Source organism: Gymnoscopelus microlampas (genome assembly GCF_963454915.1).
Source record: "Gymnoscopelus microlampas genome assembly, chromosome: 24".
In the NCBI taxonomy this organism is placed as follows: domain Eukaryota; kingdom Metazoa; phylum Chordata; class Actinopteri; order Myctophiformes; family Myctophidae; genus Gymnoscopelus; species Gymnoscopelus microlampas.
The window spans coordinates 7,104,185-7,126,684 of record NC_139961.1 but is presented as its reverse complement, the minus strand read 5'-3'; the positions used below and the strand labels follow the sequence as shown (position 1 = coordinate 7,126,684).

The 22,500-nt window shown below is 43.0% G+C and overlaps 1 protein-coding gene across 1 annotated transcript in view; it reads right to left on the bottom strand.

The window, feature by feature from the left end:
• The window catches only part of nlgn4xa (neuroligin 4 X-linked a), a gene marked incomplete at its 3' end in the record, with an annotated part of 218,204 nt that overhangs the window by 12,172 nt on the left and 183,532 nt on the right, over nucleotides 1-22,500 (bottom strand). Inside the window, exons 4-6 of the mRNA XM_084050661.1 lie at nucleotides 21,646-21,968; nucleotides 19,510-19,851; nucleotides 15,101-15,225 (exon numbers count right to left, since the gene is read on the bottom strand). Coding sequence (XP_083906787.1) covers nucleotides 15,101-15,225; nucleotides 19,510-19,851; nucleotides 21,646-21,968 — 790 coding nt within the window. The remainder of the gene's footprint in view (nucleotides 1-15,100; nucleotides 15,226-19,509; nucleotides 19,852-21,645; nucleotides 21,969-22,500) is intronic.

The following is a 22,500-nucleotide window of genomic DNA, read 5'->3' as shown; positions in this document are numbered from 1 at the left end:
GTGAGCTTGTAGATCGTCTATTTTCAAGTAGCCTGTGTATAAAATACAGGCTGAAGTGCTTAATGTATGTTTTATAATGTAATATATTCATATCTGCGAAGTAACTTGTAACTACAAGCTTTCAAATAATTGTAGTGGAGTAAAAGTACAATATTTGCCTCTGAGATGTAGTGGAGTAGAAGTATTTAATATTGGAAATACTCCAGTAAAGTAAAAATATCTCAAAATTGTACTTATGTACAGTACTTGAATAAATGTACTTAGTTACTTTACAACACTGTTTAAAATCATAAGGAATGTCTCTCGATCCAGTTTATTATTTTTGGCTTAATCTTTGGTTTGTATCCTTCTCTTTACACATTTACACCAACAGAACTCAGTTGTATTTGTCTGTTTGAAGTGCTGGCAGCACTAGTTACCCTTTAGTGTCTGCTGATATCAGAGAGTGACGTCAATAGACGAATAACCCACTGTTATGATAAGATAACAGTCCTTGGTACATAATAAATGGCATGCTTTGGCAGTGGTGTAAAGTAACTAAGTACATGAATTCAAGTACTGTACTTAAGTACAATTTTGAGGTATTTTTTACTTTACTGAGTATTTCCAATTTTCTGTACTTTTATTTCTACTCCACTACACCTCAGAGGCAAATATTGTACTTTTACTCCATTACAATTATTTGAAAACTTTAGTTACTATAGTTACTTTGCAGATATAAATATATTACATTATAAAACATACATTAACCACTTCAGCCCTATTTTGTACATAAGCTATTTGAAAATAGCCGATCTGCAAGCTCACAACGCGTCGCATCGCGACGCGTTGTGAGCTTGTAGATCTGCTATTTTCAGACATTTTAGTACTTTTACTTGTGGTACTTTAAGTACATTTTGATACCAACACTTTTGTACTTTCACTCAAGTCAATTTTGAATTCCGGACTTTTACGTGTAACAGAGTACTTCTCCATTGCAGTACTTAAGTAAAACATTTGAGTACTTTTTCCACCACTGGTATACATTTGTTTGGATTTACATTTACCAATTCCATTTCCAGTCTATAAATTCATGTGAGTTTAAGTGCATTGATGTATGGGAGGCTTGACCTGCAACCCAGTAACAAGTGCTAAACAATGCTGATTCATTCTAGCAGCTGCGTAAGCATGTTTTTTATGCGCGCGATGCCACGCGCTCCACTTCATCAAAGATACTGCAGTGCAGGGCGTCACGGCTGAAGTACAACTCATCTTCTGATTAGAACGTCTCATACCTTCAAGCCTTGTGTGCCTAATAACCAGTGGCGTGAAGTAACTGAGTACATTTATTTACTCAAGTACTGTACTTGAGTACAATTTTGAGGTATTTTTTTTACCTTACATGAGTACTTCCAATTTTCAGTACTTTTACTTCTACTCCACTACATCTCAGAGGCAAATATTGTACCTTTACTCCACTACAATTATTTACTAGTTACTTTGTAGATTTTGATTATTATTACAAAACATACATTAGTCATTTGGAAATAGCAGATCGACAAGCTCACAATGCGTCGCGAAGCGACGCATTGTGAGCTTGTAGATCTGCTATTTTCAAAAGATGTTATACATTTGAAAATGTGTGAAATGGGACATTCATGCATAATGAGTACTTTCTACTTTTGGTACGATAAGTACAAATTGAAGCTAATACTTTTGCACTTTTACTCAAATAAATGTTGAATTCCGGACATTCACTTGTAACAGAGTATATCTACATTGCAGTATTGATACTTTTACTTAAGTAAGACATGTGAGTACTTTTTACACAACTGCTTTTGTGTGTGACACTGAAATATGTAGATAGGAGGTTTCTATACGTGACAGTGGTGATATGTATCATTCTGTGTACAGCATTGGTTCTCAAAGTGGGGTCCGGGGACCCCTTAGGGGTACTTGATGGGGTTCCAGGGGGTCCCCAGCTAAATGATGGACAGGAACCAAATGGACCCTTATGGGTCTGTAACTCTGAGAGTGTACAAATGGAACCAAATGGACCCTAACGGGTCCATTTGGTTCCATTTGTACACTCTCAGAGTTAAATTAACATTGATTTTACAATATGAATCGGGGTCCCAGAGGTATAAATGCCATTAAATGGGGGTCCGTAGCCTAATGAATGTCAAACTGGGGGGTCCTTGAAATTAAAATGGTTGAGAATCACTGCTAGAGAGCCATTAAAAACCTTCTCTTATCGGGGTCCCTGGCTTATCTTTTCAAATGGGGGTCCGTGGGGTAACAAGTGTCAATTTGGGGGTCCTTGACATGAAAAAGTTTGAGAACCACTGGTGTACAGTACCACGTGACCGTATTATGCCCATATACAGTCTGTTCCTGTCCTTGCCTATATCTATCTATCAGACCCGTGATGACTCATATCTTCCAGCCACCTCTGCAGATGTACTGCATATCGTCTCTGTCAGGTGGAAACTGGTTACCTTTCAGGATTCAAATTCTAAAGTAGCAAAAGGCACCAGATCCGCAAGCTCGAAACGCCTGCGTTTCGAGCTTGCGGATCTGGTGCTTTTGATGGGTTTGTGTGACGCTGTTAGTATATGATGAAGTAGGGATGTTAGTTTAAGAAAACGACAACACAAAAAGTTTGAACATGGACCGCAACGATATGCTCTGTGTTTGCTTAATAAAGGGCAGAACTTGTACTGTGTGTCAATTTGTTCCCTGATCTCACTGCTTCAGTCTACAGTAATTCAACTGAATCATCACTCATTAACCTTAAAACACATTCCCTGCCAGAGGTCTTTTTTTTTTTTACTTCCCCCACTGCCAATGTTAAAAACGAAAAACACAAGAGCCGAGATACAGGATTTTAAAGTAATAGGTTAACCAAGGAGTGAATGGAGCTAGAAATCTTTGGATGGCTATATCTCTGGTTCTGTGTGGATAAATTGAAAATTGGGGGGGAAAAAAATCCAATCACGGTTATACTCGTGACTGGCAGGTAATGTGTTTTTTCATAACAACTTACCGTGGGTGCCAGCATTCTCCCCATTGACTGCGCTTTGCTGTTTAAAGCTTCCGCGTGCGTTACAAGCAAATCCACAAAAAAAAAAGCATCGATTCATGTTGTGCCATGAGTCTGGCTACAGCCTGGAACCATAACATTACCCTCGCGAGTTACAACGGGGGGGGGTATCGCGCATCGCGCATGACCGGTTTTCCCCACAGGAAACAGATTCGGATATATAGGCGTTTCAAAGTAGGAAATAGACAGGAAGCGGATGGCATTTTTTTTTTGTTTCCGGTGAGCGATCTGGCACTTCCTTCGCATGATTACAACGGGTGCTCCCAGAGCTGCTCTAGCCCCGCCCGTGCGGAGAAAAACGAAAAAAACAAAAAGACTAAACTCACGGTTCAGACCGTGTTCGGCACCCGATGTGTTAATTATAGAGGGGAAACTCTGATGCCTATGTTCACACAGTCAGCTACAGGAGATACAAACTCTCTGATGCCGCGTTCACACAGTCAGCTACAGGAGATACAAACGCACTGATGCCTATGTTCACACTGTCAGCTACAGGAGATACAAACACTCTGATGCCTATGTTCACACAGTCAGCTACAGGAGATACACACACTCTGATGCCTATGTTCACACTGTCAGCTACAGGAGATACAAACACTCTGATGCCTATGTTCACACTGTCAGCTACAGGAGATACAAACACTCTGATGCCTATGTTCACACTGTCAGCTACAGGAGATACAAACGCTCTGATGCCTATGTTCACACAGTCAGCTACAGGAGATACACACACTCTGATGCCTATGTTCACACTGTCAGCTACAGGAGATACAAACACTCTGATGCCACGTTCACACTGTCAGCTACAGGAGATACAAACACTCTGATGCCTATGTTCACACTGTCAGCTACAGGAGATACAAACGCTCTGATGCCTATGTTCACACTGTCAGCTACAGGAGATACAAACACTCTGATGCCTATGTTCACACTGTCAGCTACAGGAGATACAAACGCTCTGATGCCTACGTTCACACTGTCAGCTACAGGAGAAACAAACGCTCTGATGCCTATGTTCACACTGTCAGCTACAGAAGATACAAACGCTCTGATGCCTATGTTCACACTGTCAGCTACAGGAGATACAAACACTCTGATGCCTACGTTCACACTGTCAGCTACAGGAGATACAAACGCTCTGATGCCTATGTTCACACAGTCAGCTACATGAGATACAAACACTCTGATGCCTACGTTCACACAGTCAGCTACATGAGATACAAACACTCTGATGCCTACGTTCACACTGTCAGCTACAGGAGATACAAACGCTCTGATGCCTATGTTCACACTGTCAGCTACATGAGACACAAACACTCTGATGCCTACGTTCACACTGTCAGCTACAGGAGATACAAACACTCTGATGCCTATGTTCACACTGTCAGCTACATGAGACACAAACACTCTGATGCCTATGTTCACACTGTCAGCTACAGGAGATACAAACACTCTGATGCCTATGTTCACACTGTCAGCTACATGAGACACAAACACTCTGATGCCTATGTTCACACTGTCAGCTACATGAGACACAAACACTCTGATGCCTACGTTCACACTGTCAGCTACAGGAGATACAAACACTCTGATGCCTATGTTCACACTGTCAGCTACAGGAGATACAAACACTCTGATGCCTATGTTCACACAGTCAGCTAAAGGAGATACAAACACTCTGATGCCTATGTTCACACAGTCAGCTAAAGGAGATACAAACACTCTGATGCCTATGTTCACACAGTCAGCTACATGAGACACAAACACTCTGATGCCTATGTTCACACAGTCAGCTAAAGGAGATACAAACACTCTGATGCCTATGTTCACACAGTCAGCTACATGAGACACAAACACTCTGATGCCTATGTTCACACAGTCAGCTACAGGAGATACACACACTCTGATGCCTATGTTCACACAGTCAGCTAAAGGAGATACAAACACTCTGATGCCTATGTTCACACAGTCAGCTAAAGGAGATACAAACACTCTGATGCCTATGTTCACACAGTCAGCTACATGAGACACAAACACTCTGATGCCTATGTTCACACAGTCAGCTAAAGGAGATACAAACACTCTGATGCCTATGTTCACACAGTCAGCTACATGAGACACAAACACTCTGATGCCTATGTTCACACAGTCAGCTACAGGAGATACACACACTCTGATGCCTATGTTCACACAGTCAGCTAAAGGAGATACAAACACTCTGATGCCTATGTTCACACTGTCAGCTACATGAGACACAAACACTCTGATGCCTATGTTCACACAGTCAGCTACAGGAGATACAAACACTCTGATGCCTATGTTCACACAGTCAGCTACAGGAGATACAAACGCTCTGATGCCTATGTTCACACTGTCAGCTACAGGAGATACAAACACTCTGATGCCTATGTTCACACTGTCAGCTACAGGAGATGAACACTAGAGATGCGCGGATCGCGGTTTTAGCCGCGGTTGCCACAGTTAACCGCGGTTTGGGTGGATTCGGGTCAATCAAATATAATTATGAATTAATATCGGATAAACCGCGGGGGAAATATTGCGAAATAAATTAATGACATCTAATATATCTATCCATAAAATAGCTAAATCTCTGCGTGCTTGTGTGAGTGTGTAGAGCATGCAGCCTCTGTGCGATGCGATCACAAAATGCATTGATTTAGCCTATGGAATCTCGGTGCGTCTTTTTTCTTTTTTTTAAACCGGTGCTGCGCTGAACAGCGCAGCAGAGCAGTGCGCTCTGTATGTTGGATGCCGCATCTATGTTGGATGCCTGTATGTTGGATGCCGCACGGAGTCTGTATGTTGAGCGCAGCAGATCAGTGCGCTCTGTATGTTCAGCGCAGCACCGGTTTAAAAAGGAAGAAAAGACGCACCGACATTCCATAGGCTAAATCAATGCATTTTGTGATCGCATCGCACGGCACAACTAATACTAAAACTAACGGGGAATACCAGAAAATAATAATATTTTGACATATGGGAAAAACGGTTGGTGCGGATATTTAAATTGGATAATATAATTATTGCGGTTGGATAACGGGCGGATAATTAATTTGTACATGCGGATTCGGGTGACGTGAGAGGCCATTCATCTCTAATGCACACACTCTGATGCAGCGTTCACACTGTCAGCTACAGAAGATACAACTACAAAGCGATGCAGCATATCCGTCCGAGTTGCTGTTGTAGCGTTGATCAACGCGAGGGGGTTCCAGGTGGTCCCCAGCTAAATGATGGAAGAGTTGGTAAACACAAGGACCCTTATAGATCTTTAACTCTTGAGAGCGTAAAATGGACCCTTTCGGGTCCATTTGGTTTCGTTTTACACTCTCAAGAGTTAAATTATTGTTAAACATCTGCATTACTTAATTAAATAATTGTTATTTTGATCAACGTTTGCCTGTTATCTCTCTTATTGGTACCAACATCAATACTGACGGAATTGTGGACAAAATCCTATCCAACGCTAACAAAATATTCTATGTTTTGGGTCTGAGAGGCCAAATCTCATCAAACGGTGGTCCATGGCTCAAATGCTGAATAAATAATGGACCTCGATATGGAAAAGGGTTGAAATGAAAACCACTGCTGTATAATACCAATTCTGCCACACACGCTAGTGCTGCTGCTGATACTGCTGTTGGCAGAGCTTCTCCTCCACCACCCCGGCCTCCAGCCTCAGCCTTTTCTACTTCAGAGCCTGGCATGGCTTAGAACTTAACACTGAATTTCACTGTCTTGCTGTGGGCCCGCTCTTGTATACCCATGGGGGGGGGCGGGGGGGGGGGGGAGGATTCTGCATCACATCGCACTCCCAACTTGGCATATACTGGCTTGGCTAATTCAGAGAACATCTTAACCCATGAAGACCGGGAATGCATCTGTGATTTTTAGATTTCTTTGGCTATTCCAAAATATCAGATCTACAAGCTCTTGTAGATCTGCTTTAAAAAAATAAAATAATCTTTGAATATATATGTTTTTTTAAAGCGACTCAAATCAAAGTCAAATCTTTGCTTCTGGGGATTCTAGAAATGTCTTCTAAATCCTAACAGTTTTTTTTTAAAACTTGTGCAACTTATGTCTTACTATAATCAGTGGTTCTCAACGTTTTCAAGTCAATGCCCCCTAAAATTATATGTATTTGGCCGCAGACCCCCATCTCAAAATATGTTGTTCCAGGGACCCCCCCCCAGAAGCAAAGCATGTATATATTCAAAGATTTGCCCACATTTTCCACAATAGAAAAAAAATTGCAGATCTACAAGCTCATGCCGCGCTATGAGCTTGTATTGTATATCTGCTATTTTTGAATAGGCAAAGAAATCTAAAGTGACAGAGATGCTTTCCCGGTCTTAATGGGTTAAAAGGCATAGTTTGTGACTTTTTCCCTGTGTTTACATTACAAATCAATAAATACATGTTCTTACCCATCATCTTTTGTTTGTTTTGGTAGACAGGGACGTTGTTGGGCTACAAAAACAAAACAGTAAAAACACCAAAATACAGTACAGAGGGCAATGTGTTTCTGCAGGTAAGGAAATTATGGGTAAAATAAAGTTATATATTGTTTTGTTACATAAACACAGGGCAAACTTACATATTGGCCCTTTAACTCATTTTCTGCCAATAACGCATAAATGTGTTTTTAGAACATTTTTATTTTTTTATTTTATTTTTTTAATTCGACCCAAAGACCAAGGAGATATGATTTTTCGAAGATCTAGACTCCCATCCACTTCCTTGTTAACTTAAAACTTAAAAATTCTGTATCTCGGCTCCTGTGTACTTTTTTAATTTCAATGAAAAATCTTTGGCAGACAACTGCAAAAAAATCTGAAATAATTCAGGCAGGTTCAGTGTTAAGAGTGAAGCCATCAGCGCCAAGTATACCTGTATTTCATTTCTCGCAATACATAGTTCAATTTATGAGTCAGAGTGTTCCTGACTGAATTGCCTGATGAAGACACACAGGATGGAGGGCCCAGCTACATAGAATAAAGCCCCAAGGACAGAACCAGATAATGGAGAGCTTACAAAAGGCAAAGAGAGAGACAGCTCTCATTAAGACCCTCTGGATGCACACCGCATGTCTTTAATGCAGAGATATGGTGAGTAACACAACAGAGAGTGTTGAGACAGGACGCCTGGCTTAATTAAAGAGTCTAGCAATGGATCATTTCTTGATATACCATAGTCCATTATGTTCTATGATGTGTGTCTGAACACGCCAGGTTTGTTTCTCCATATGCATTACAGGAACAGAGTCCACGTGGATATGACAGAAGGCATACAGCCCCATGCAGCATTATGTCCCTGTAATACAACGTCTGATATATCATAGGTCTTAGAAGTACTATATGCCTGCTGAAAGTGCTTGTTCGCTTAATGCTGAATTCACTGCGGCATGGATACTTTACCGTACTTGGTCTGCTCTTTTTCACTCTACACCAACTCTCAGAAAATAGTCGATCTACAAGCTCACAACGCCTCGCAGTGCGAGGCGTTGTGAGATTTTGGCTAATGTTCCCCATCACACAAAGATTTGGCGAACCCCCTGGGGGTCCCGGACCCCCTGTTGAAGACCCCTGCATAAACCAACGGTTGTACAGATAAGACCCCCCCCCCCCCCCCACGGACAGAAAGAAACAGGTTGGATGGATGTGTTCGCACATAAAAGAAAAGTCTCCAACACTCCTAGCTTTGAACTGAGAAAAGAGATAAGTTGCGTTTCCTTTTCTTCCCGCTATAGGTAAATAAATGTGTTTTCGCATCAAAAGGGCTTCAGCATTTTGTTGTCAGTGTGTGGGTTATTTTCCTGTTCATATAACAGCACTATTATCCTGGTCTGTTGTTGCACCTGCGGCTCACTCTTTGGCACCGTCAGCCTCCAGTCGAGAGTGCAAACTTCTGCATTATTGACCCAAATAATGAAAACCATTCAAAACACGATGGGGGCTCAGCTGTACTGACGTTCAAGTGCCGGTCGTGAAAAAGAAATACAACGTGTTGTTCGTAGTCTGTGGTAGAAAGTAGCCCCAAGTATATTTACTCATGTATTGTATTTACAGTAAGAACACTTTTGCGGTACTTTTATTAATTTGTTCAATATCTTAAACGTACTAAATCCAAGTTACTTTGAAGATTATTTCAAAACATACGTCAATGTAAAACAAATTTGGCCCATTTCATACCTCCTCTATTCAATGATAGCCGATCTACAAGCTCAGCTTTTGAAACATTTTGACAAATTTAGAACTTTGTGTATATACACTGTGATGAGTACATCTACTGTTGGTACTGCAAGTATATTTTGATGCCAATACTATTGTAATTTTACTAAGTATTTTGAGTATTTTAATACAGGCCTTTTAGCTGCAACAGAGTATTTCGACATGGTATGTATGTGTGTGCCACTTTTATTTACGCAAGACCCCCCCCCCATAGATAACCTAGATACCTCATTGGCCACTGCAGTTCATTGGAGCGACACGTACCACGGCCGCCATATTAGCGGGGGCACGCTTCCTGACTCCTGGCCAATCACAGCCAGACGCTCCAGAATTTTTCAAAAATAGCAGATCTACAAGCTCATAGTGCATCACTCGGTGCCGCGCTATGAGCTTGTAGATCTTCTATTTTTGAATAGCCAAAGGAATCTAAACTAGAAAAAGTGCTCCTCGGAGCACAGGTCTCCGCCAGGTCAGGTACGTTATTCTGGCCTCCTGGTGGCGCTATAATAGGCCAATGTGAAAATGGTGCCATTTATTCTTAGGTCTTTCACGGCAATCAGACACAGCATTCATGATTTGAGGCATTTTGTTCCAAAAATGTGTTTTGCTAAATTAGACCTGCTGGTCTGATGTGAAAAGGGTGGCATTTCTTCCTCGGCCTAGTGGGAATGTGCGTGTGAAATTTCACGGAAATTGCAAGCTGCGTTCATGGTTTGAGGCAGTTTGTTCAAAACGGACCAATCTTGCAAACTTTGGATGGCAACCTTAAGCAATGAGGATGGAATATGGGAAATCGGACAGATCAGGGTTGATCACATGACTATAGAGATACTGTGTACTGATTTGCATGACGTTTGGTTAAAAACTGTAGGAGTAATGTGAAAAAATGGGGTGTGCACAAATCGGCCTGCTGGTGGCGCTATAACAGGCCCATGTGAAAAATTTGAGGCAGAGGTTCTGAATTGGCATCCAGGGAGTGTGTGTGCACAGTTTCGCAGCGACCGGGCCAACGGTGCCGGAGATTAGCCGCTCACAGGCAGAAGGACACACGGACGGACGGACGAGGTGCAAAACATACTCTCTCGCCATGCCTTTCGGCCTGGCAGAGACAAAAATGACATACAGATGCGTTCACGGTCTTAAAGGGTTAAATACATGGTACGGCCTACTCCCTCCACCTTGGCTGGCCTGCGTTAATGAGCCGTATCATTACATAAAACAAGCGTATTTCACGATGTGTCATTATGGAATCTCCTGTTGCAACGAGGCGCCAGGCGTACATATGCTAACATGTGGCAGTGTTTCACTTAAGGCCTGTTGGCGCTCTGGATAAACATATGCTGCATAAATATGTCACTCCTGCACCGCTTAGCTTAAGATATGACACCGGAGGCGCGCCGCCATGATTGGACTGCTAAATGCATGCCTCGTTGTCAGTGGTGGAAAGTAACTAAGTACATTTACTCAAATACTGCAATACAATTATTTGAAATCTTTAGTAACTAGTTACTTTGTGGATTTTGATTATTATTACAAAAAATATATTAACCACTTCTTCAGCTTCTTCAGTTTACATTTCGACCATTTGAAAATAGCCGATCTACAAGCTCACAATGCCACAAGGGCCAAGGCTTAGATATTTACGATGAGCCCAACACGGAAGCTTATGAATGGCCAGAGTGAGGCACTGTTTTACCCTGCGCCGACCTGCAGTGTCAGAAAGAATTTATTTTAACGCAAGTGAATGGGTTTTTGACAAACTTTAGACTAGATTTTCTTACCGTAATACAAATTGTTATAAATTCTATATGCTTCCAGTTGCTAGTTTAAAGTCTCCTTTCAATCATCATGATATGCGTTTTGCTAAATTATGGTCCTATTTATTCTAAAATTGACGATAAAGTAGGCTATGCTCCAGGAGCGGCGGGATGATTTGATTGACAACCTACACAACCAATAGCATTCATTCCCCGCCCCCGCTCTTGATTGACAAGCTACCCAACCAATAGCATTTTTGGGGGTTGTTTTCCGGTTCGCTGGTCACGTGTCTGGTCTCAACCAATAGCGTTTGAGTTCCGGCGTGGCCAACTGTATATATTAACGATGGAGGAATGCATGTTCCTGAACTATCGGCTTCATTTTCGTTCTGTAGAAAGCAGGGGAGTGGCATTGTCCATTCATTTATACAGTCTATGATCGCGACGCATTGTGGAGCTTGTAGATCGGCTATTTTCAAATGATTTTATACATTTGAAAACTTGAAATGGGACATCCTGCGTAATGAGTACTTTCTACTTTTGGTACTTTAAGTACATTTTGATACCAATACTCTTGCACTTTTACTCAAGTCAATTTTGAATTCCCGACTTTTACTTGTAACGTAGTATTTCCACATTGCGGTATTGATACTTTTACTTAAGTAAAACATTTTTTATCCACCACTGACGTAAACTTAAACTTAAAACGTAAACCTTGCATGTCCAAGGTTGCAGTTGCAGAACCGTTAGAATCCATGCAGTGCAAAAAAGTCTTACAATCTCTAGCTGGCACGTCTTAAGTGCAAGTCAGGACTTTGCAGCAAAGTTTGAAAACATCAATCCACCATGACTCACAAGACAAGAGATTCTTTCCAAACGTCTCGGGGAAGAGACTTAAGAACAAGGGGCCACGCTCCTTCTTCCTCTCGGTGATGAATTCACTTTCCGTTGTGCCGATTTATTTGAAGCTCACTGGGGGAAGGCGGTCGGGCAGCACTCAAGAGAAAGGAAGCTTTCGAACCTGTCGATAAGGCGAGCCAATCCCCCCCCCCGTACCCCCCCCCCCCCCCCCCCCCCCCTCCTCGGGTCGATCTGGCACTGACCGCATGCGAGGCGGCCAGGAAACAAAGACAGGCATGAGAATGCCCACACCAACGTGATTTATTCACCTCTTAACCCTTTAAGACCGGGAACGCAGCTGTGTCATTTTTTCTTTAAATTTCTTTGGCCTACTCAAAAATAGCAGATCTACAAGCTCTCCGTGCTGCGCTATGAGCTTGTAAATCTGCTATTTTTGAAAAATTGTGCAAATATTTTAACATAACATTTTCAAAGGGAACACTTTTTTACTCAAATCAAGTCTCAAACCGCCATCTTGAGATGGGGGTCCGTGGCCAAATACGTATCATTTTGGGGGTCCTTGACATGAAAAAGTGTGATTACCACTTATAGAAACATACGTTTTTTTTGTTGTTTTATGTTAGGATTTAGAAGACATTTGTAGAATCCCCAGAAGCAAAGATTTGAGTTACATTTTTTTTTAAAAATATATATATTCAAAGATTTGCACAAACTTTCACGATTTTTCTAAAAATAGCAGATCTACAAGCTCATAGCGCGGCACTCGGTGCCGCGCTATGAGCTTGTATATCTGCTATTTTTGAATAGCCCCAAATAAATAAAAAAATGACACAGATGCGTTCCCGGTCTAAATGGCTTAAAGAGAGTTTTCAGTTTGACTGGGTCTGCAAAAACTCCGATACCTAATCTACCAAACACCAACTATTCCCCTCTAAATACAAACAACAACAAACACCCCCTAATGCGCCCCTCTAAATACAAACAACAACACAACTAAAGTGAGCGCGCGTACACAAACAGAGAACAAAATCCTCTCATTGAACTGCTGCTGCTGTAGAAATACAAGCTGTTGTTTGCTTTAGATGACCCTCCTCCGCCTTTTAGCCTCACTCCCAGAGTTGGCTGTTTACTTGTGCACTATGTGGACTCAAGCAATGTATTCAAGACCGGGACGGAAACCAGCTAATTAAATGCTATTATCAATACGAGTCCTTGGCCTGCATGCTGATAGCATCGGGTTAATACGTGATAAATAAACAGCCTGAATATATTATTCAAAGTTGGCACCGAACATAATTGTGCAGTTAACCATTATGTCGTTTGAATTTTTATTCCAAAAGTAATGTCTTCTCCAGGGACCATTTCCGGCAAGACGTTTTAACCCATTGAGACCTGAAGCCGATTCTACATGTCTCCTAAATCTCAACAGTATTCTGAAAAACGTATGTTTCTATACAGTATCAGTGGTGCTCAATCTTTTTCATGTCAAGGACCCCCAAAATTATGTGTATTTGGCTGCGGACCCCCATCAAAATATTTTGTTCCAGGGACCCCCCAGAAGCAAAGATTTGAGTTAAAAATGTTCGCTTTAAAAATATATATATTCAGAAGATTTGCACACATTTTCACAATTTTTCAAAAATAGCAGATCTACAAGCTTGTAGATCTGCTATTTTTGAATAGCCCAAGGTGTAAAATAATGCTTTTTAGCTCAAATCTAAAAATGACACAGTTCCAGGTCTCAATGGGTTAAGAATCTGATATGTTAAAATGCATTAAAACGCAGTGATGACTTGCACAAACTGTGTTGACCAAACAAGCTACAAATTGATGCAAGTTGCCTTGTTTTGTTATTGCCTCATTTCCATACAGCGTTAAAATGCTGTTTGGATAATGAAAGTGGCTTACTGGAAAAATCTGAAAAAACAAACCATGGCATGCTTTGGAGAAATGGACAGCAGTCATATCTGTAGTCAATAATGGGCAGAGGTATGCCCCATTTAACCATAACTTTCACCTCAAACTTTTCTAATTATTTCAAGGACCTCCATAACTCTGACAGTGTACAAATTAAACCAAAAGGGCCCATTTGGTTCTTATTTGTACGCTGTCAGAGTTACAGACCCTGTAAGAGTCCATTTGGAACCCCCCCCCCTCAAGCAGGACCCCACTTTGAGAACCCACCGACCTATCCGTAAAAAGCAGGCACGTAGACATGAAAAGGGGGCTTGAGCCCCTGCCCTTTTACCCCTCGCTAAAAAAGTGCCCTCTCCAGACAAATAAAAAGAAAGAAAAAAAAACATTTCAACTGCCCCTGGCGGCCTAACGGTAAGGCTGAGGGAAATGGCAGTGGATGTGTTGGATGCAGCTCGAAGTTAACCTTCCTCAGGTATCTAGTTTGTCGCTGTACGACCTTGCTAGCCCGTGTTATTAACCCATTAAGACCTGGAAGTGGGTCATTTTTAGATTTGAGCTAAAAAGCATTATTTTACACATTGGGCTATTCAAAAATAGCAGATATACAAGCTCATAGCGCGGCACCGAGTGCCGCGCTATGAGCTTGTAGATCTGCTATTTTTGAAAAATCGTGAAAATGTGTGCACATCTTTGAACATATATTGTTTTAAAGCGAACATTTTTAACTCAAATCTTTGTTTCTGTGGGTCCCTGGAACAAAATATTTAGATGGGGGTCCGCGGCCAAAAACATATAATTTTGGGGGTCCTTGACATGAAAAAGATTGAGCACCACTGATATAGAAACATACGTTTTTCAGAAAACTGTTGGGATTTAGGAGACATGTAGAATCGGCTTCAGGTCTCAATGGGTTAAAGAAAAACGGGCGACAATGGCTAAAACTCAATCGAAAATCGGCAACCGAAAAACCGGAGAAAGCGGCCGTTTTCAAGATGTTTTGGCCATTATCTCTGGAACGGAAGGTCCAATCTGCTCAGTTCAAAGCTTGTTGGATGCGTGGCTTTGAGGACATTACGCACGCAATGATATCTTTTCGGGTTTTCGGGCCTAAAAGTATGGTAAAAGGTATGGTAAAGTCCAATAGGTGCCCTTTTGAAATTCCAGCCCCTGCCTCTCCAAATCCTTCTGCACGTCCCTGGTAAAAAAGCGCTAGTGTCGGAAAACCTTACCCGGTTTTGGCAAAGTTGGTCCAGTAGGTCATGACGACGGCGCTGAGCATGACGTCGTTCTTGGAGAAGTTGCAGTTGAACAGGTCGGTGGGGCCGATCATGGGGATGCCGAACACGTAGGGCACCTGGTAGAGACATGTGGAAGTCAACATTTGAGAATCAGCTAACGTATATTGAATTGCTTTTTTTTCCTGTTTTCTCACCGTCTCATTCGTGTTGAGAGACTCCACCCTGCTTCTCAGACGGGCTGTCACCTTTTACTCAAGTACTGTAGGCTACTTGAGTACAATGTTAAGGCATTTTACTTTACTGAAGTATTTCCAATTTTCAGTACTTTTACTTCTACTCCACTACATCTCAGAGGCAAATGTTGTATTTTTACTCCTGCAGATATAAATTATTATAAAAACATACATAACCACTTTAGCCCTATTTTATACATAGGCTTTTTGAAAATAGCAGAATTGTGAGCTTGTAGATCTGCTATTTTCAAACAATTTACTACTTTTACTTTTGGCACTTTAAGTACATTTTGAAACCAATATATTTGTACTTTTACTCAGGTAAATTAAAAAAAAATCCAGACTTTTTACTTGTAACAGAGTACTTCTACATTGCCGTATTGCAGACATCCCACCCTGGAAAAAATATTTTCAGGGAGGTCAAGAAAATATATGAACATATATTCAACATATATGTTTAACATACATGTGGCATATATATCTAACTATATAAATGGCGAGCGACTTCCGCACCCTAGGTGCGACACCCCACAGCTCTGTTATCGACTAAACAACGCACCGCCAGACCACATGTCGGCAACTGACTCGCCACGGCGGCCGCGCTGAATTTACGCCTCGCGTAGGGGACATCTCACTGCTAACTACACCTTCTCCACCGCGCAACATAATTAATTCTACTCACCAAATGTCGGACAAAACGGAAGGGGAGCCAGCTTCGTACCGTTTACCGTGCGCACGACCTCATCACCACAACAGCACGCAGCCGCTGCCGGGGTTTTTTCCCAAACTTTTTTTTTGGTCACCATTTTCTCCAGGCACCATTTCTGGTGTAACGTCGGGTGTTTCTTTTCACCAGCCAATCACCTTTCACGTTGCCACGTCCGTTGCCACGTCGCGCTGACGTACGCTAAACAAGCGCTGCCATGCGCACAATGCAAACGAGCCCAAAGGCGCGCAAAAATAAGCCGACCATTGCTTAGACACAAAGTCAGACCTGGCAACGCAGCCTACGCCAATCATGTGTGAGAGATCTACAAGCTATGGGGCAGAGACGCCACCGTATCTTAGCAACAACTACAGCGCTCACTCTCATTGGTCGTGTCACGCTAAGAGCAGTCTCCAGACAATGGCATCGCAGACAGCTTGCTGTTACTGCTGTAGCCATCACAGGCAGTTGCAGCACGACGGACAGGGCGCTGTGATAGCTGCCATGTCGCTAACGCTAACCTGGTTGTCATGCCTGCAGCGGCTGTGCAATCACTTTGTCAACAATGCACGTTCGTGTGGTGAATGTCTATATTGCTGCTCAGTTCGTCCATTGTAGATGGTGTATGTTTGTGTGTGTCTTCTGGAGAACTATGTAGCTCCACAGCAACTACAGTAACTAACGTCATGGCAGGACCGCCCCGTGCAACGCATGTTAGGCTGCATTATGGTCATGTAGTAATTTCAGATAATTTCGCTCTGATTAGAGCAGTGTTTATCAACCCTTTCACGCCGCCCCCCCCCCCCCCCCCCCCCCCCAAATACACGTACTTGATCTGGGACCCCCCCATTCTGTTTGACTCCGTTCCACAAGTAAATATTGTGAAAATAGCCGATCTACAAGCTCGAAACGCCTCACGTTGAGAGGCTTTGTAAGCTTGGAGATCGGCTATTTTCTACATGATTGCCTCTTTCTTACATTCTTTGCCAATGTGGCCCATGTTTTCATAGCATAGTTTATTGACTACTTCTGTTGCAGAAATGGCCATTTCCTTTACTTTCGGTTTTTTATTGTCTCCGCCAGCCCGAAAGGCATGGCGCAACACTATGTTTCACCCCCTGTCCGTCCGTCTGTGATAGCTAATCTCTCACATCGTTGACTTGATCGCAGCAAAATAACAGCCCGATGTGGAGAGTCAGTGAGAGCTGGATAAACGACGTAAAATGTGTCAAAAGGAGTCTGTACGGCTGTCGATAAATGAACACATGACGTCGGTGGGAGAGGACATATTGTGTCTTTTGGACAAACAGCAGCGTGGTGCTCATGTTTGTTGTGTGAAGCAGCTTAATGTCAGAGTGTTTGTGTTGGAGCGCCTCAGTGCGGCTGCAGAGTTCATGTGCAACCTCTTCCAGAGAGACACAGAGACACTAGAAACTCTGCTGGGGAAAAAAAACACTGCTGGGCATTGACTTTCCTATGGACATTGATCTACACACTGCAGGTATATCTGCTACACACACAACATCAAACTACACACTGCAGGTATGATGCAGCGTTTGCATTACAGCCAGCATGCCAGCGTAGTTCCCATATGGTTTCAAGGTGGGCTAAACCATATGGACCCCATGTCAGCAATGTCAGCGGCATCCACTTCAGTCCCAACTGCGATGCCCATGCAGGCTATAAGTAGCTTCTACCTGCCCCTTAGGTGGGCCCCAACTAGCCATGTTTATGTGGGACCAAGGCGGGTCCTAACTGGGTTTGCCCATGCAGGCTTTAACTGGGTTCTACCTGGGCCCTAGGTGTACCCTAACCAACCACAGTGCAGTGCCCATCGCTCCAATTGTTGTGACGTCAGGGCTCTCAATACTGCACATTGGTGGAGGAGGAGGGGCCGCAGGGCGACCGCACACATCGCTGAACCAATGGTAGCCCACGGATGTTTCCTCTGTGGATTTACAATCTGCCCCTCTATGCCACATATCATCCGCACTACAGGGTCTTCACTGACCGAGCCACGGCCCCACTGACCCTCATGACGCTACGCCACTTAAACGTGCGGCAGCATGCGCTCGGTTGCCAGGTTTGCACAGCCTGCGCCAGAAACAAGCAAGCACCTTCATGAAAAAAAAAAAAACACCGAAATGGTCCGCAATGTTCCAGGGGTGTCCCCGCGCGTCCCAACACTCCACAGGGGGTCAGTGGACCATCAGGGGGTCCGCGGACCCCCTGTGGACCCCCTGAAACATAACAAATATTCTTTCTTCAAATTTTTTCCTTTTTCAAAAAAACTTTTCCACAGTTTCACTCCGGCGATTTGGGTCCCCCAATACACACACGGCCACGCTGGGCCCCGTGCGCGGCTGGGGTTGAGGGGGGCGTAGCCCCCCGAAACTCTAGTGATCTATATATGACACATATAATTCCTATAAATCCACATATATGAACCTGAATATGGCATATATGCAACATATAGTTTTGCATATAATTGCCATATATTGGCATATATGTTTGTATATTTAGTAGGTGGGCTCTATTTCCGGGAGAGGTGGGATGTCTGGTATTGATACTTTTACTTAACCCATTAAGACCTGGAACGCATCTGTGTCACTTTTTCATTTGACCTAAAAAAACATTACTTTACACTTTGGCTATTCAAAAATAGCAGATATACAAGCTCATAGCGCGGCACTGAGTGCCGCGCTACGAGCTTGTAGATCTGCTATTTTTGAAAAATCCTGAACATGTGTGCAAATCTTTGAATATATATATATATTTAAACATTTTTAACTGAAATCTTTGCTTCTGGGGGGTCCCTGGAACAACATATTTTGAGATGGGGGTCGGCGGCCAAATACATATCATTTCGGGGGTCCTTGCCATGAAAAAGTTTGAAAACCACTGACATAGAAACATACGTTTTTCAGAAAACCGTTTTGCAGAATCAGAACCTCAGGCCTCAATGGGTAAAGTAAAACATTTGAGTACTTTTTTTTCCACCACTGGTGGACTGTTGTTTTTGCCTTCATTACAGATGTGCCATTTCAAAACTTCAAATATCCTGCCATCGCCAAGACAGTAAATTTTCAGGGGATTCCCAGGGCAATAAGAGGGACAAAGAAGGGCATTTAAAATGCTGAATTATTTTGATGATCACTGCTTTTATGATGCTAATTAATTTGAGCAACTGGTCAAGGACCTCTTCAAATCACCTTTCGCCTCATAATGAGTCTGACACCTTCTTCAACACACATTCTTTTGTTCTCATGTATATGGATGTCTGTTGAAGGGAAAAACGGGGGTGTGTAGTGACAACTTCTTTTCAGGGGCAAAACAGTGCATTTTTAAGGGCAGAACAGGGAGGAAAAAATGCATTTTCAGGGCCTTCAGGGAAAGAACAGTAACGTGTGAAGTTTTGAAGTGGCACATCTGTATTTTGTTTCAGATCCACACACACTCACCTCGTCGCCGTGGGCCGAGTCGGCCCAGCTGGGCTTCATGTCGCTCTGGCAGTGGTGGTAGAAGGCGTAGAAGTACGTGGGCGAGCCGTACTGGGCGTGCAGGTCGGCCGTGGCCACCGCCGGCGCCACCCACTGGTGGTCGGTGAAGAGCGCCACCAGGGTCTTGCGCCGCGTCTCCGGGTTCTCCTTGTCGGCCCAGTCGGTGTACATGAACTTGATGGTCTCGCGCAGCGTGTCCTTGCCCTCCGGGTAGCCGTACAGGTGGTCCACGAAGTCCGACACGGCGAAGTCGAAGTCGTTGGCCGACACGCCGTCCTCGCTGTCCACGATGCCGTCCACGAACTGCAACAAACGGGGGAAGGGGCAAAGGTTATTTGCAGTGGTGTAAAAGTAACTTAAGTACATGTACTCAAGTACTGTACTTAACTTTACTGGAGTATTTCCAAATTTCAGTAATTTTTCTTCAACTCTACTACATCTCAGAGGCAAATATTGTACTTTTACTCCACTACAATTATTTGAACTCTTTAGTTACTGGTTACTTTGCAATTTTCAATTATTATATTATAAAACATACATTAACCACTTTAGCCCCATTTTATACATAGAATACATTGAAAATAGCATATCTACAAGCTCACAACGCGTCGCGACGCGCTGTGAGCTTGTAGATATGCTATTTTAAAACATTCTAGTATGTTGACCTTTGGTACTTTAAGTACATTTTGATACCTTTTACCTGTAACAGAGTATTTCTACATTGCAGTATCGATACTTTTACTTAAGTAAAACATTTGAGTACTTTTTCCACCACTAACCCTAGCAGAAATCATGCCTAAACCTAACCTCAAAACCCCGTCCACCTGGGCAGAAAACACCGGGAAAAAAAGAGACTCTCTCGGTAAAACGAGGCTTATCCAGAAGTTTCCTAGGGCAGTGGTTCTCAACCAGTGGTCCGGGGACCACTAGTGGTCCTTGAGGGGGTCCCAAGGGGTCCCCAGCCAAATCAATAATTAGGGACCAAATTGACCTTTATGGGTCTGTAACTCTGAGAGTGTACAAATGGAACCAAATGGACCCGGTAGGGTCCATTTGGTTCCATTTGTACACTCTCAGAGTTAAATGAACACTGATGATGATGAGACAGTGTAGATTGAGACCCCCAAGAGATTGAAATGGTTGAGTCCCTGGCAATATCTTTTCAAATGGGGGTCCGTAGGCTAATATGTGTCAATTTGGGGGTCCTTGACACGAAAAAGGTTGAAAACAAGTGTCCTAGGGCATGATGGGCATCACTTCCTGTCGATATGATCAGATATCAGGGATCAAATCGACAGGAAGTGAAGCCCACCACCATGCCCTATAGGAAACTTGTGGACAGGCTGAAAAGTTTGAATGTATGTCGTTTAGGGGTGTCACGATTCACTTACCTCACGATTCGATTCAAAATCGATTCCTAGGGTGCCGATTCGATTAAAATTGCGATTCTGCGATTAATTGATATTCGATTCGATTCTGCGATTTATTGCGATTTTCTACCCCAAATCAATTTGCTTTACTAGAACTTTACTAGCGCATTTAAAAACAATTCTGAACAATATAAACCGTGAAAAGTTGAATCATACACTTCAATGCAGCCAGATCATGTCAGTCAGTCTTTCTGACATTGATTTCAGACAAAGTGCCAGTAAAAAAGGTACTAACTTATTAAAACAAAAATAAAAAAAATAAAAAAAATAAAAACAAAATAAAAACAAATAAAATTGATTTTTAATATTTTGAATCGATTTTAAAATCGTGGCATTAACACATTGGGTGCCAAAACCGTATATATACGGTTTTGGGAATAGTTGCGTGGAGTGCCAAAACCATATATATACGTTTTTTGAAAAACATTTTTTTTTTTTTTTTTTTTCTTCACAGCACCAGGAGATATCATTTTCCAAAGATTTAGACTCCAATCCACTTCCTGGTTAACTTATGACTTCAAAAGCCTGTATCTCGCCTCCTCAAAAACGGTAAAAAATCCTGGCACTCAGTGTACTCTGTTTAAAAAAAAAAAACTGGCACCCCATGTGTTAAGAATCGCGATTTATTCATGAATCGATTTTTTTTGACCGGCCTAATGTCGTTTACCTTGAAGCCCTCGCCCTGGTTGACGCCCAGCATGATGTCATAGTTGAGGAACTCCCCTTGCTCCATGAGGATCTGCGGGTCGTCGGGGATGACGTCGCCGTCGATCACGGGCCCGAAGGCGATGTGGTACTTGGCGGGCGTGACGTACTGCTCGATCAGCTCCTTGTAGTTCTTGTTCTGCAGACACTCCACCAGGTCGATGGTGTCCAGCATGTTACAGCCCACCTTCTCGGCCAGCGCCCGCGTGTACTTGGCCGGCTGGTAGTTGACCGCCCAGCTGGAGAGAGCCGTGCCGCTCTGGATGATGGCCTTCTGGAACAGATCTGGCAACACACACACACACACACACACACACACACACACACACACACACACACACACACACACACACACACACACACACACACACACACACACACACACACACACACACACACACACACACACACACACACACACACGTTTCAGAGGAGTGGTTTCTCAGCCTTTTCAGGCCGTGACCCCCTCCCCCCCACACAAAATAACCATATGTGAACAGGGGACCCCCCAGAATAATCATAATGTGAACTGGGGACCCCCCAGAATAATCATAATGTGAACTGGGGACCCCCCAGAATAATCATAATGTGAACAGGGGACCCCCCATAATAATCATAATGTGAACTGGGGACCCCCCAGAATAATCATAATGTGAACAGGGGACCCCCCATAATAATCATATGTGAGCAGGGGACCCCCACAATAATCATATGTAAAAAGGGGACCCCCCACCCTGATAAGCACTTGGAGTGTAGGAGTTGAGACATTACATTTAGTTTGACTCAGTTCCACAGATAACTATTGTGAAAATAGCTG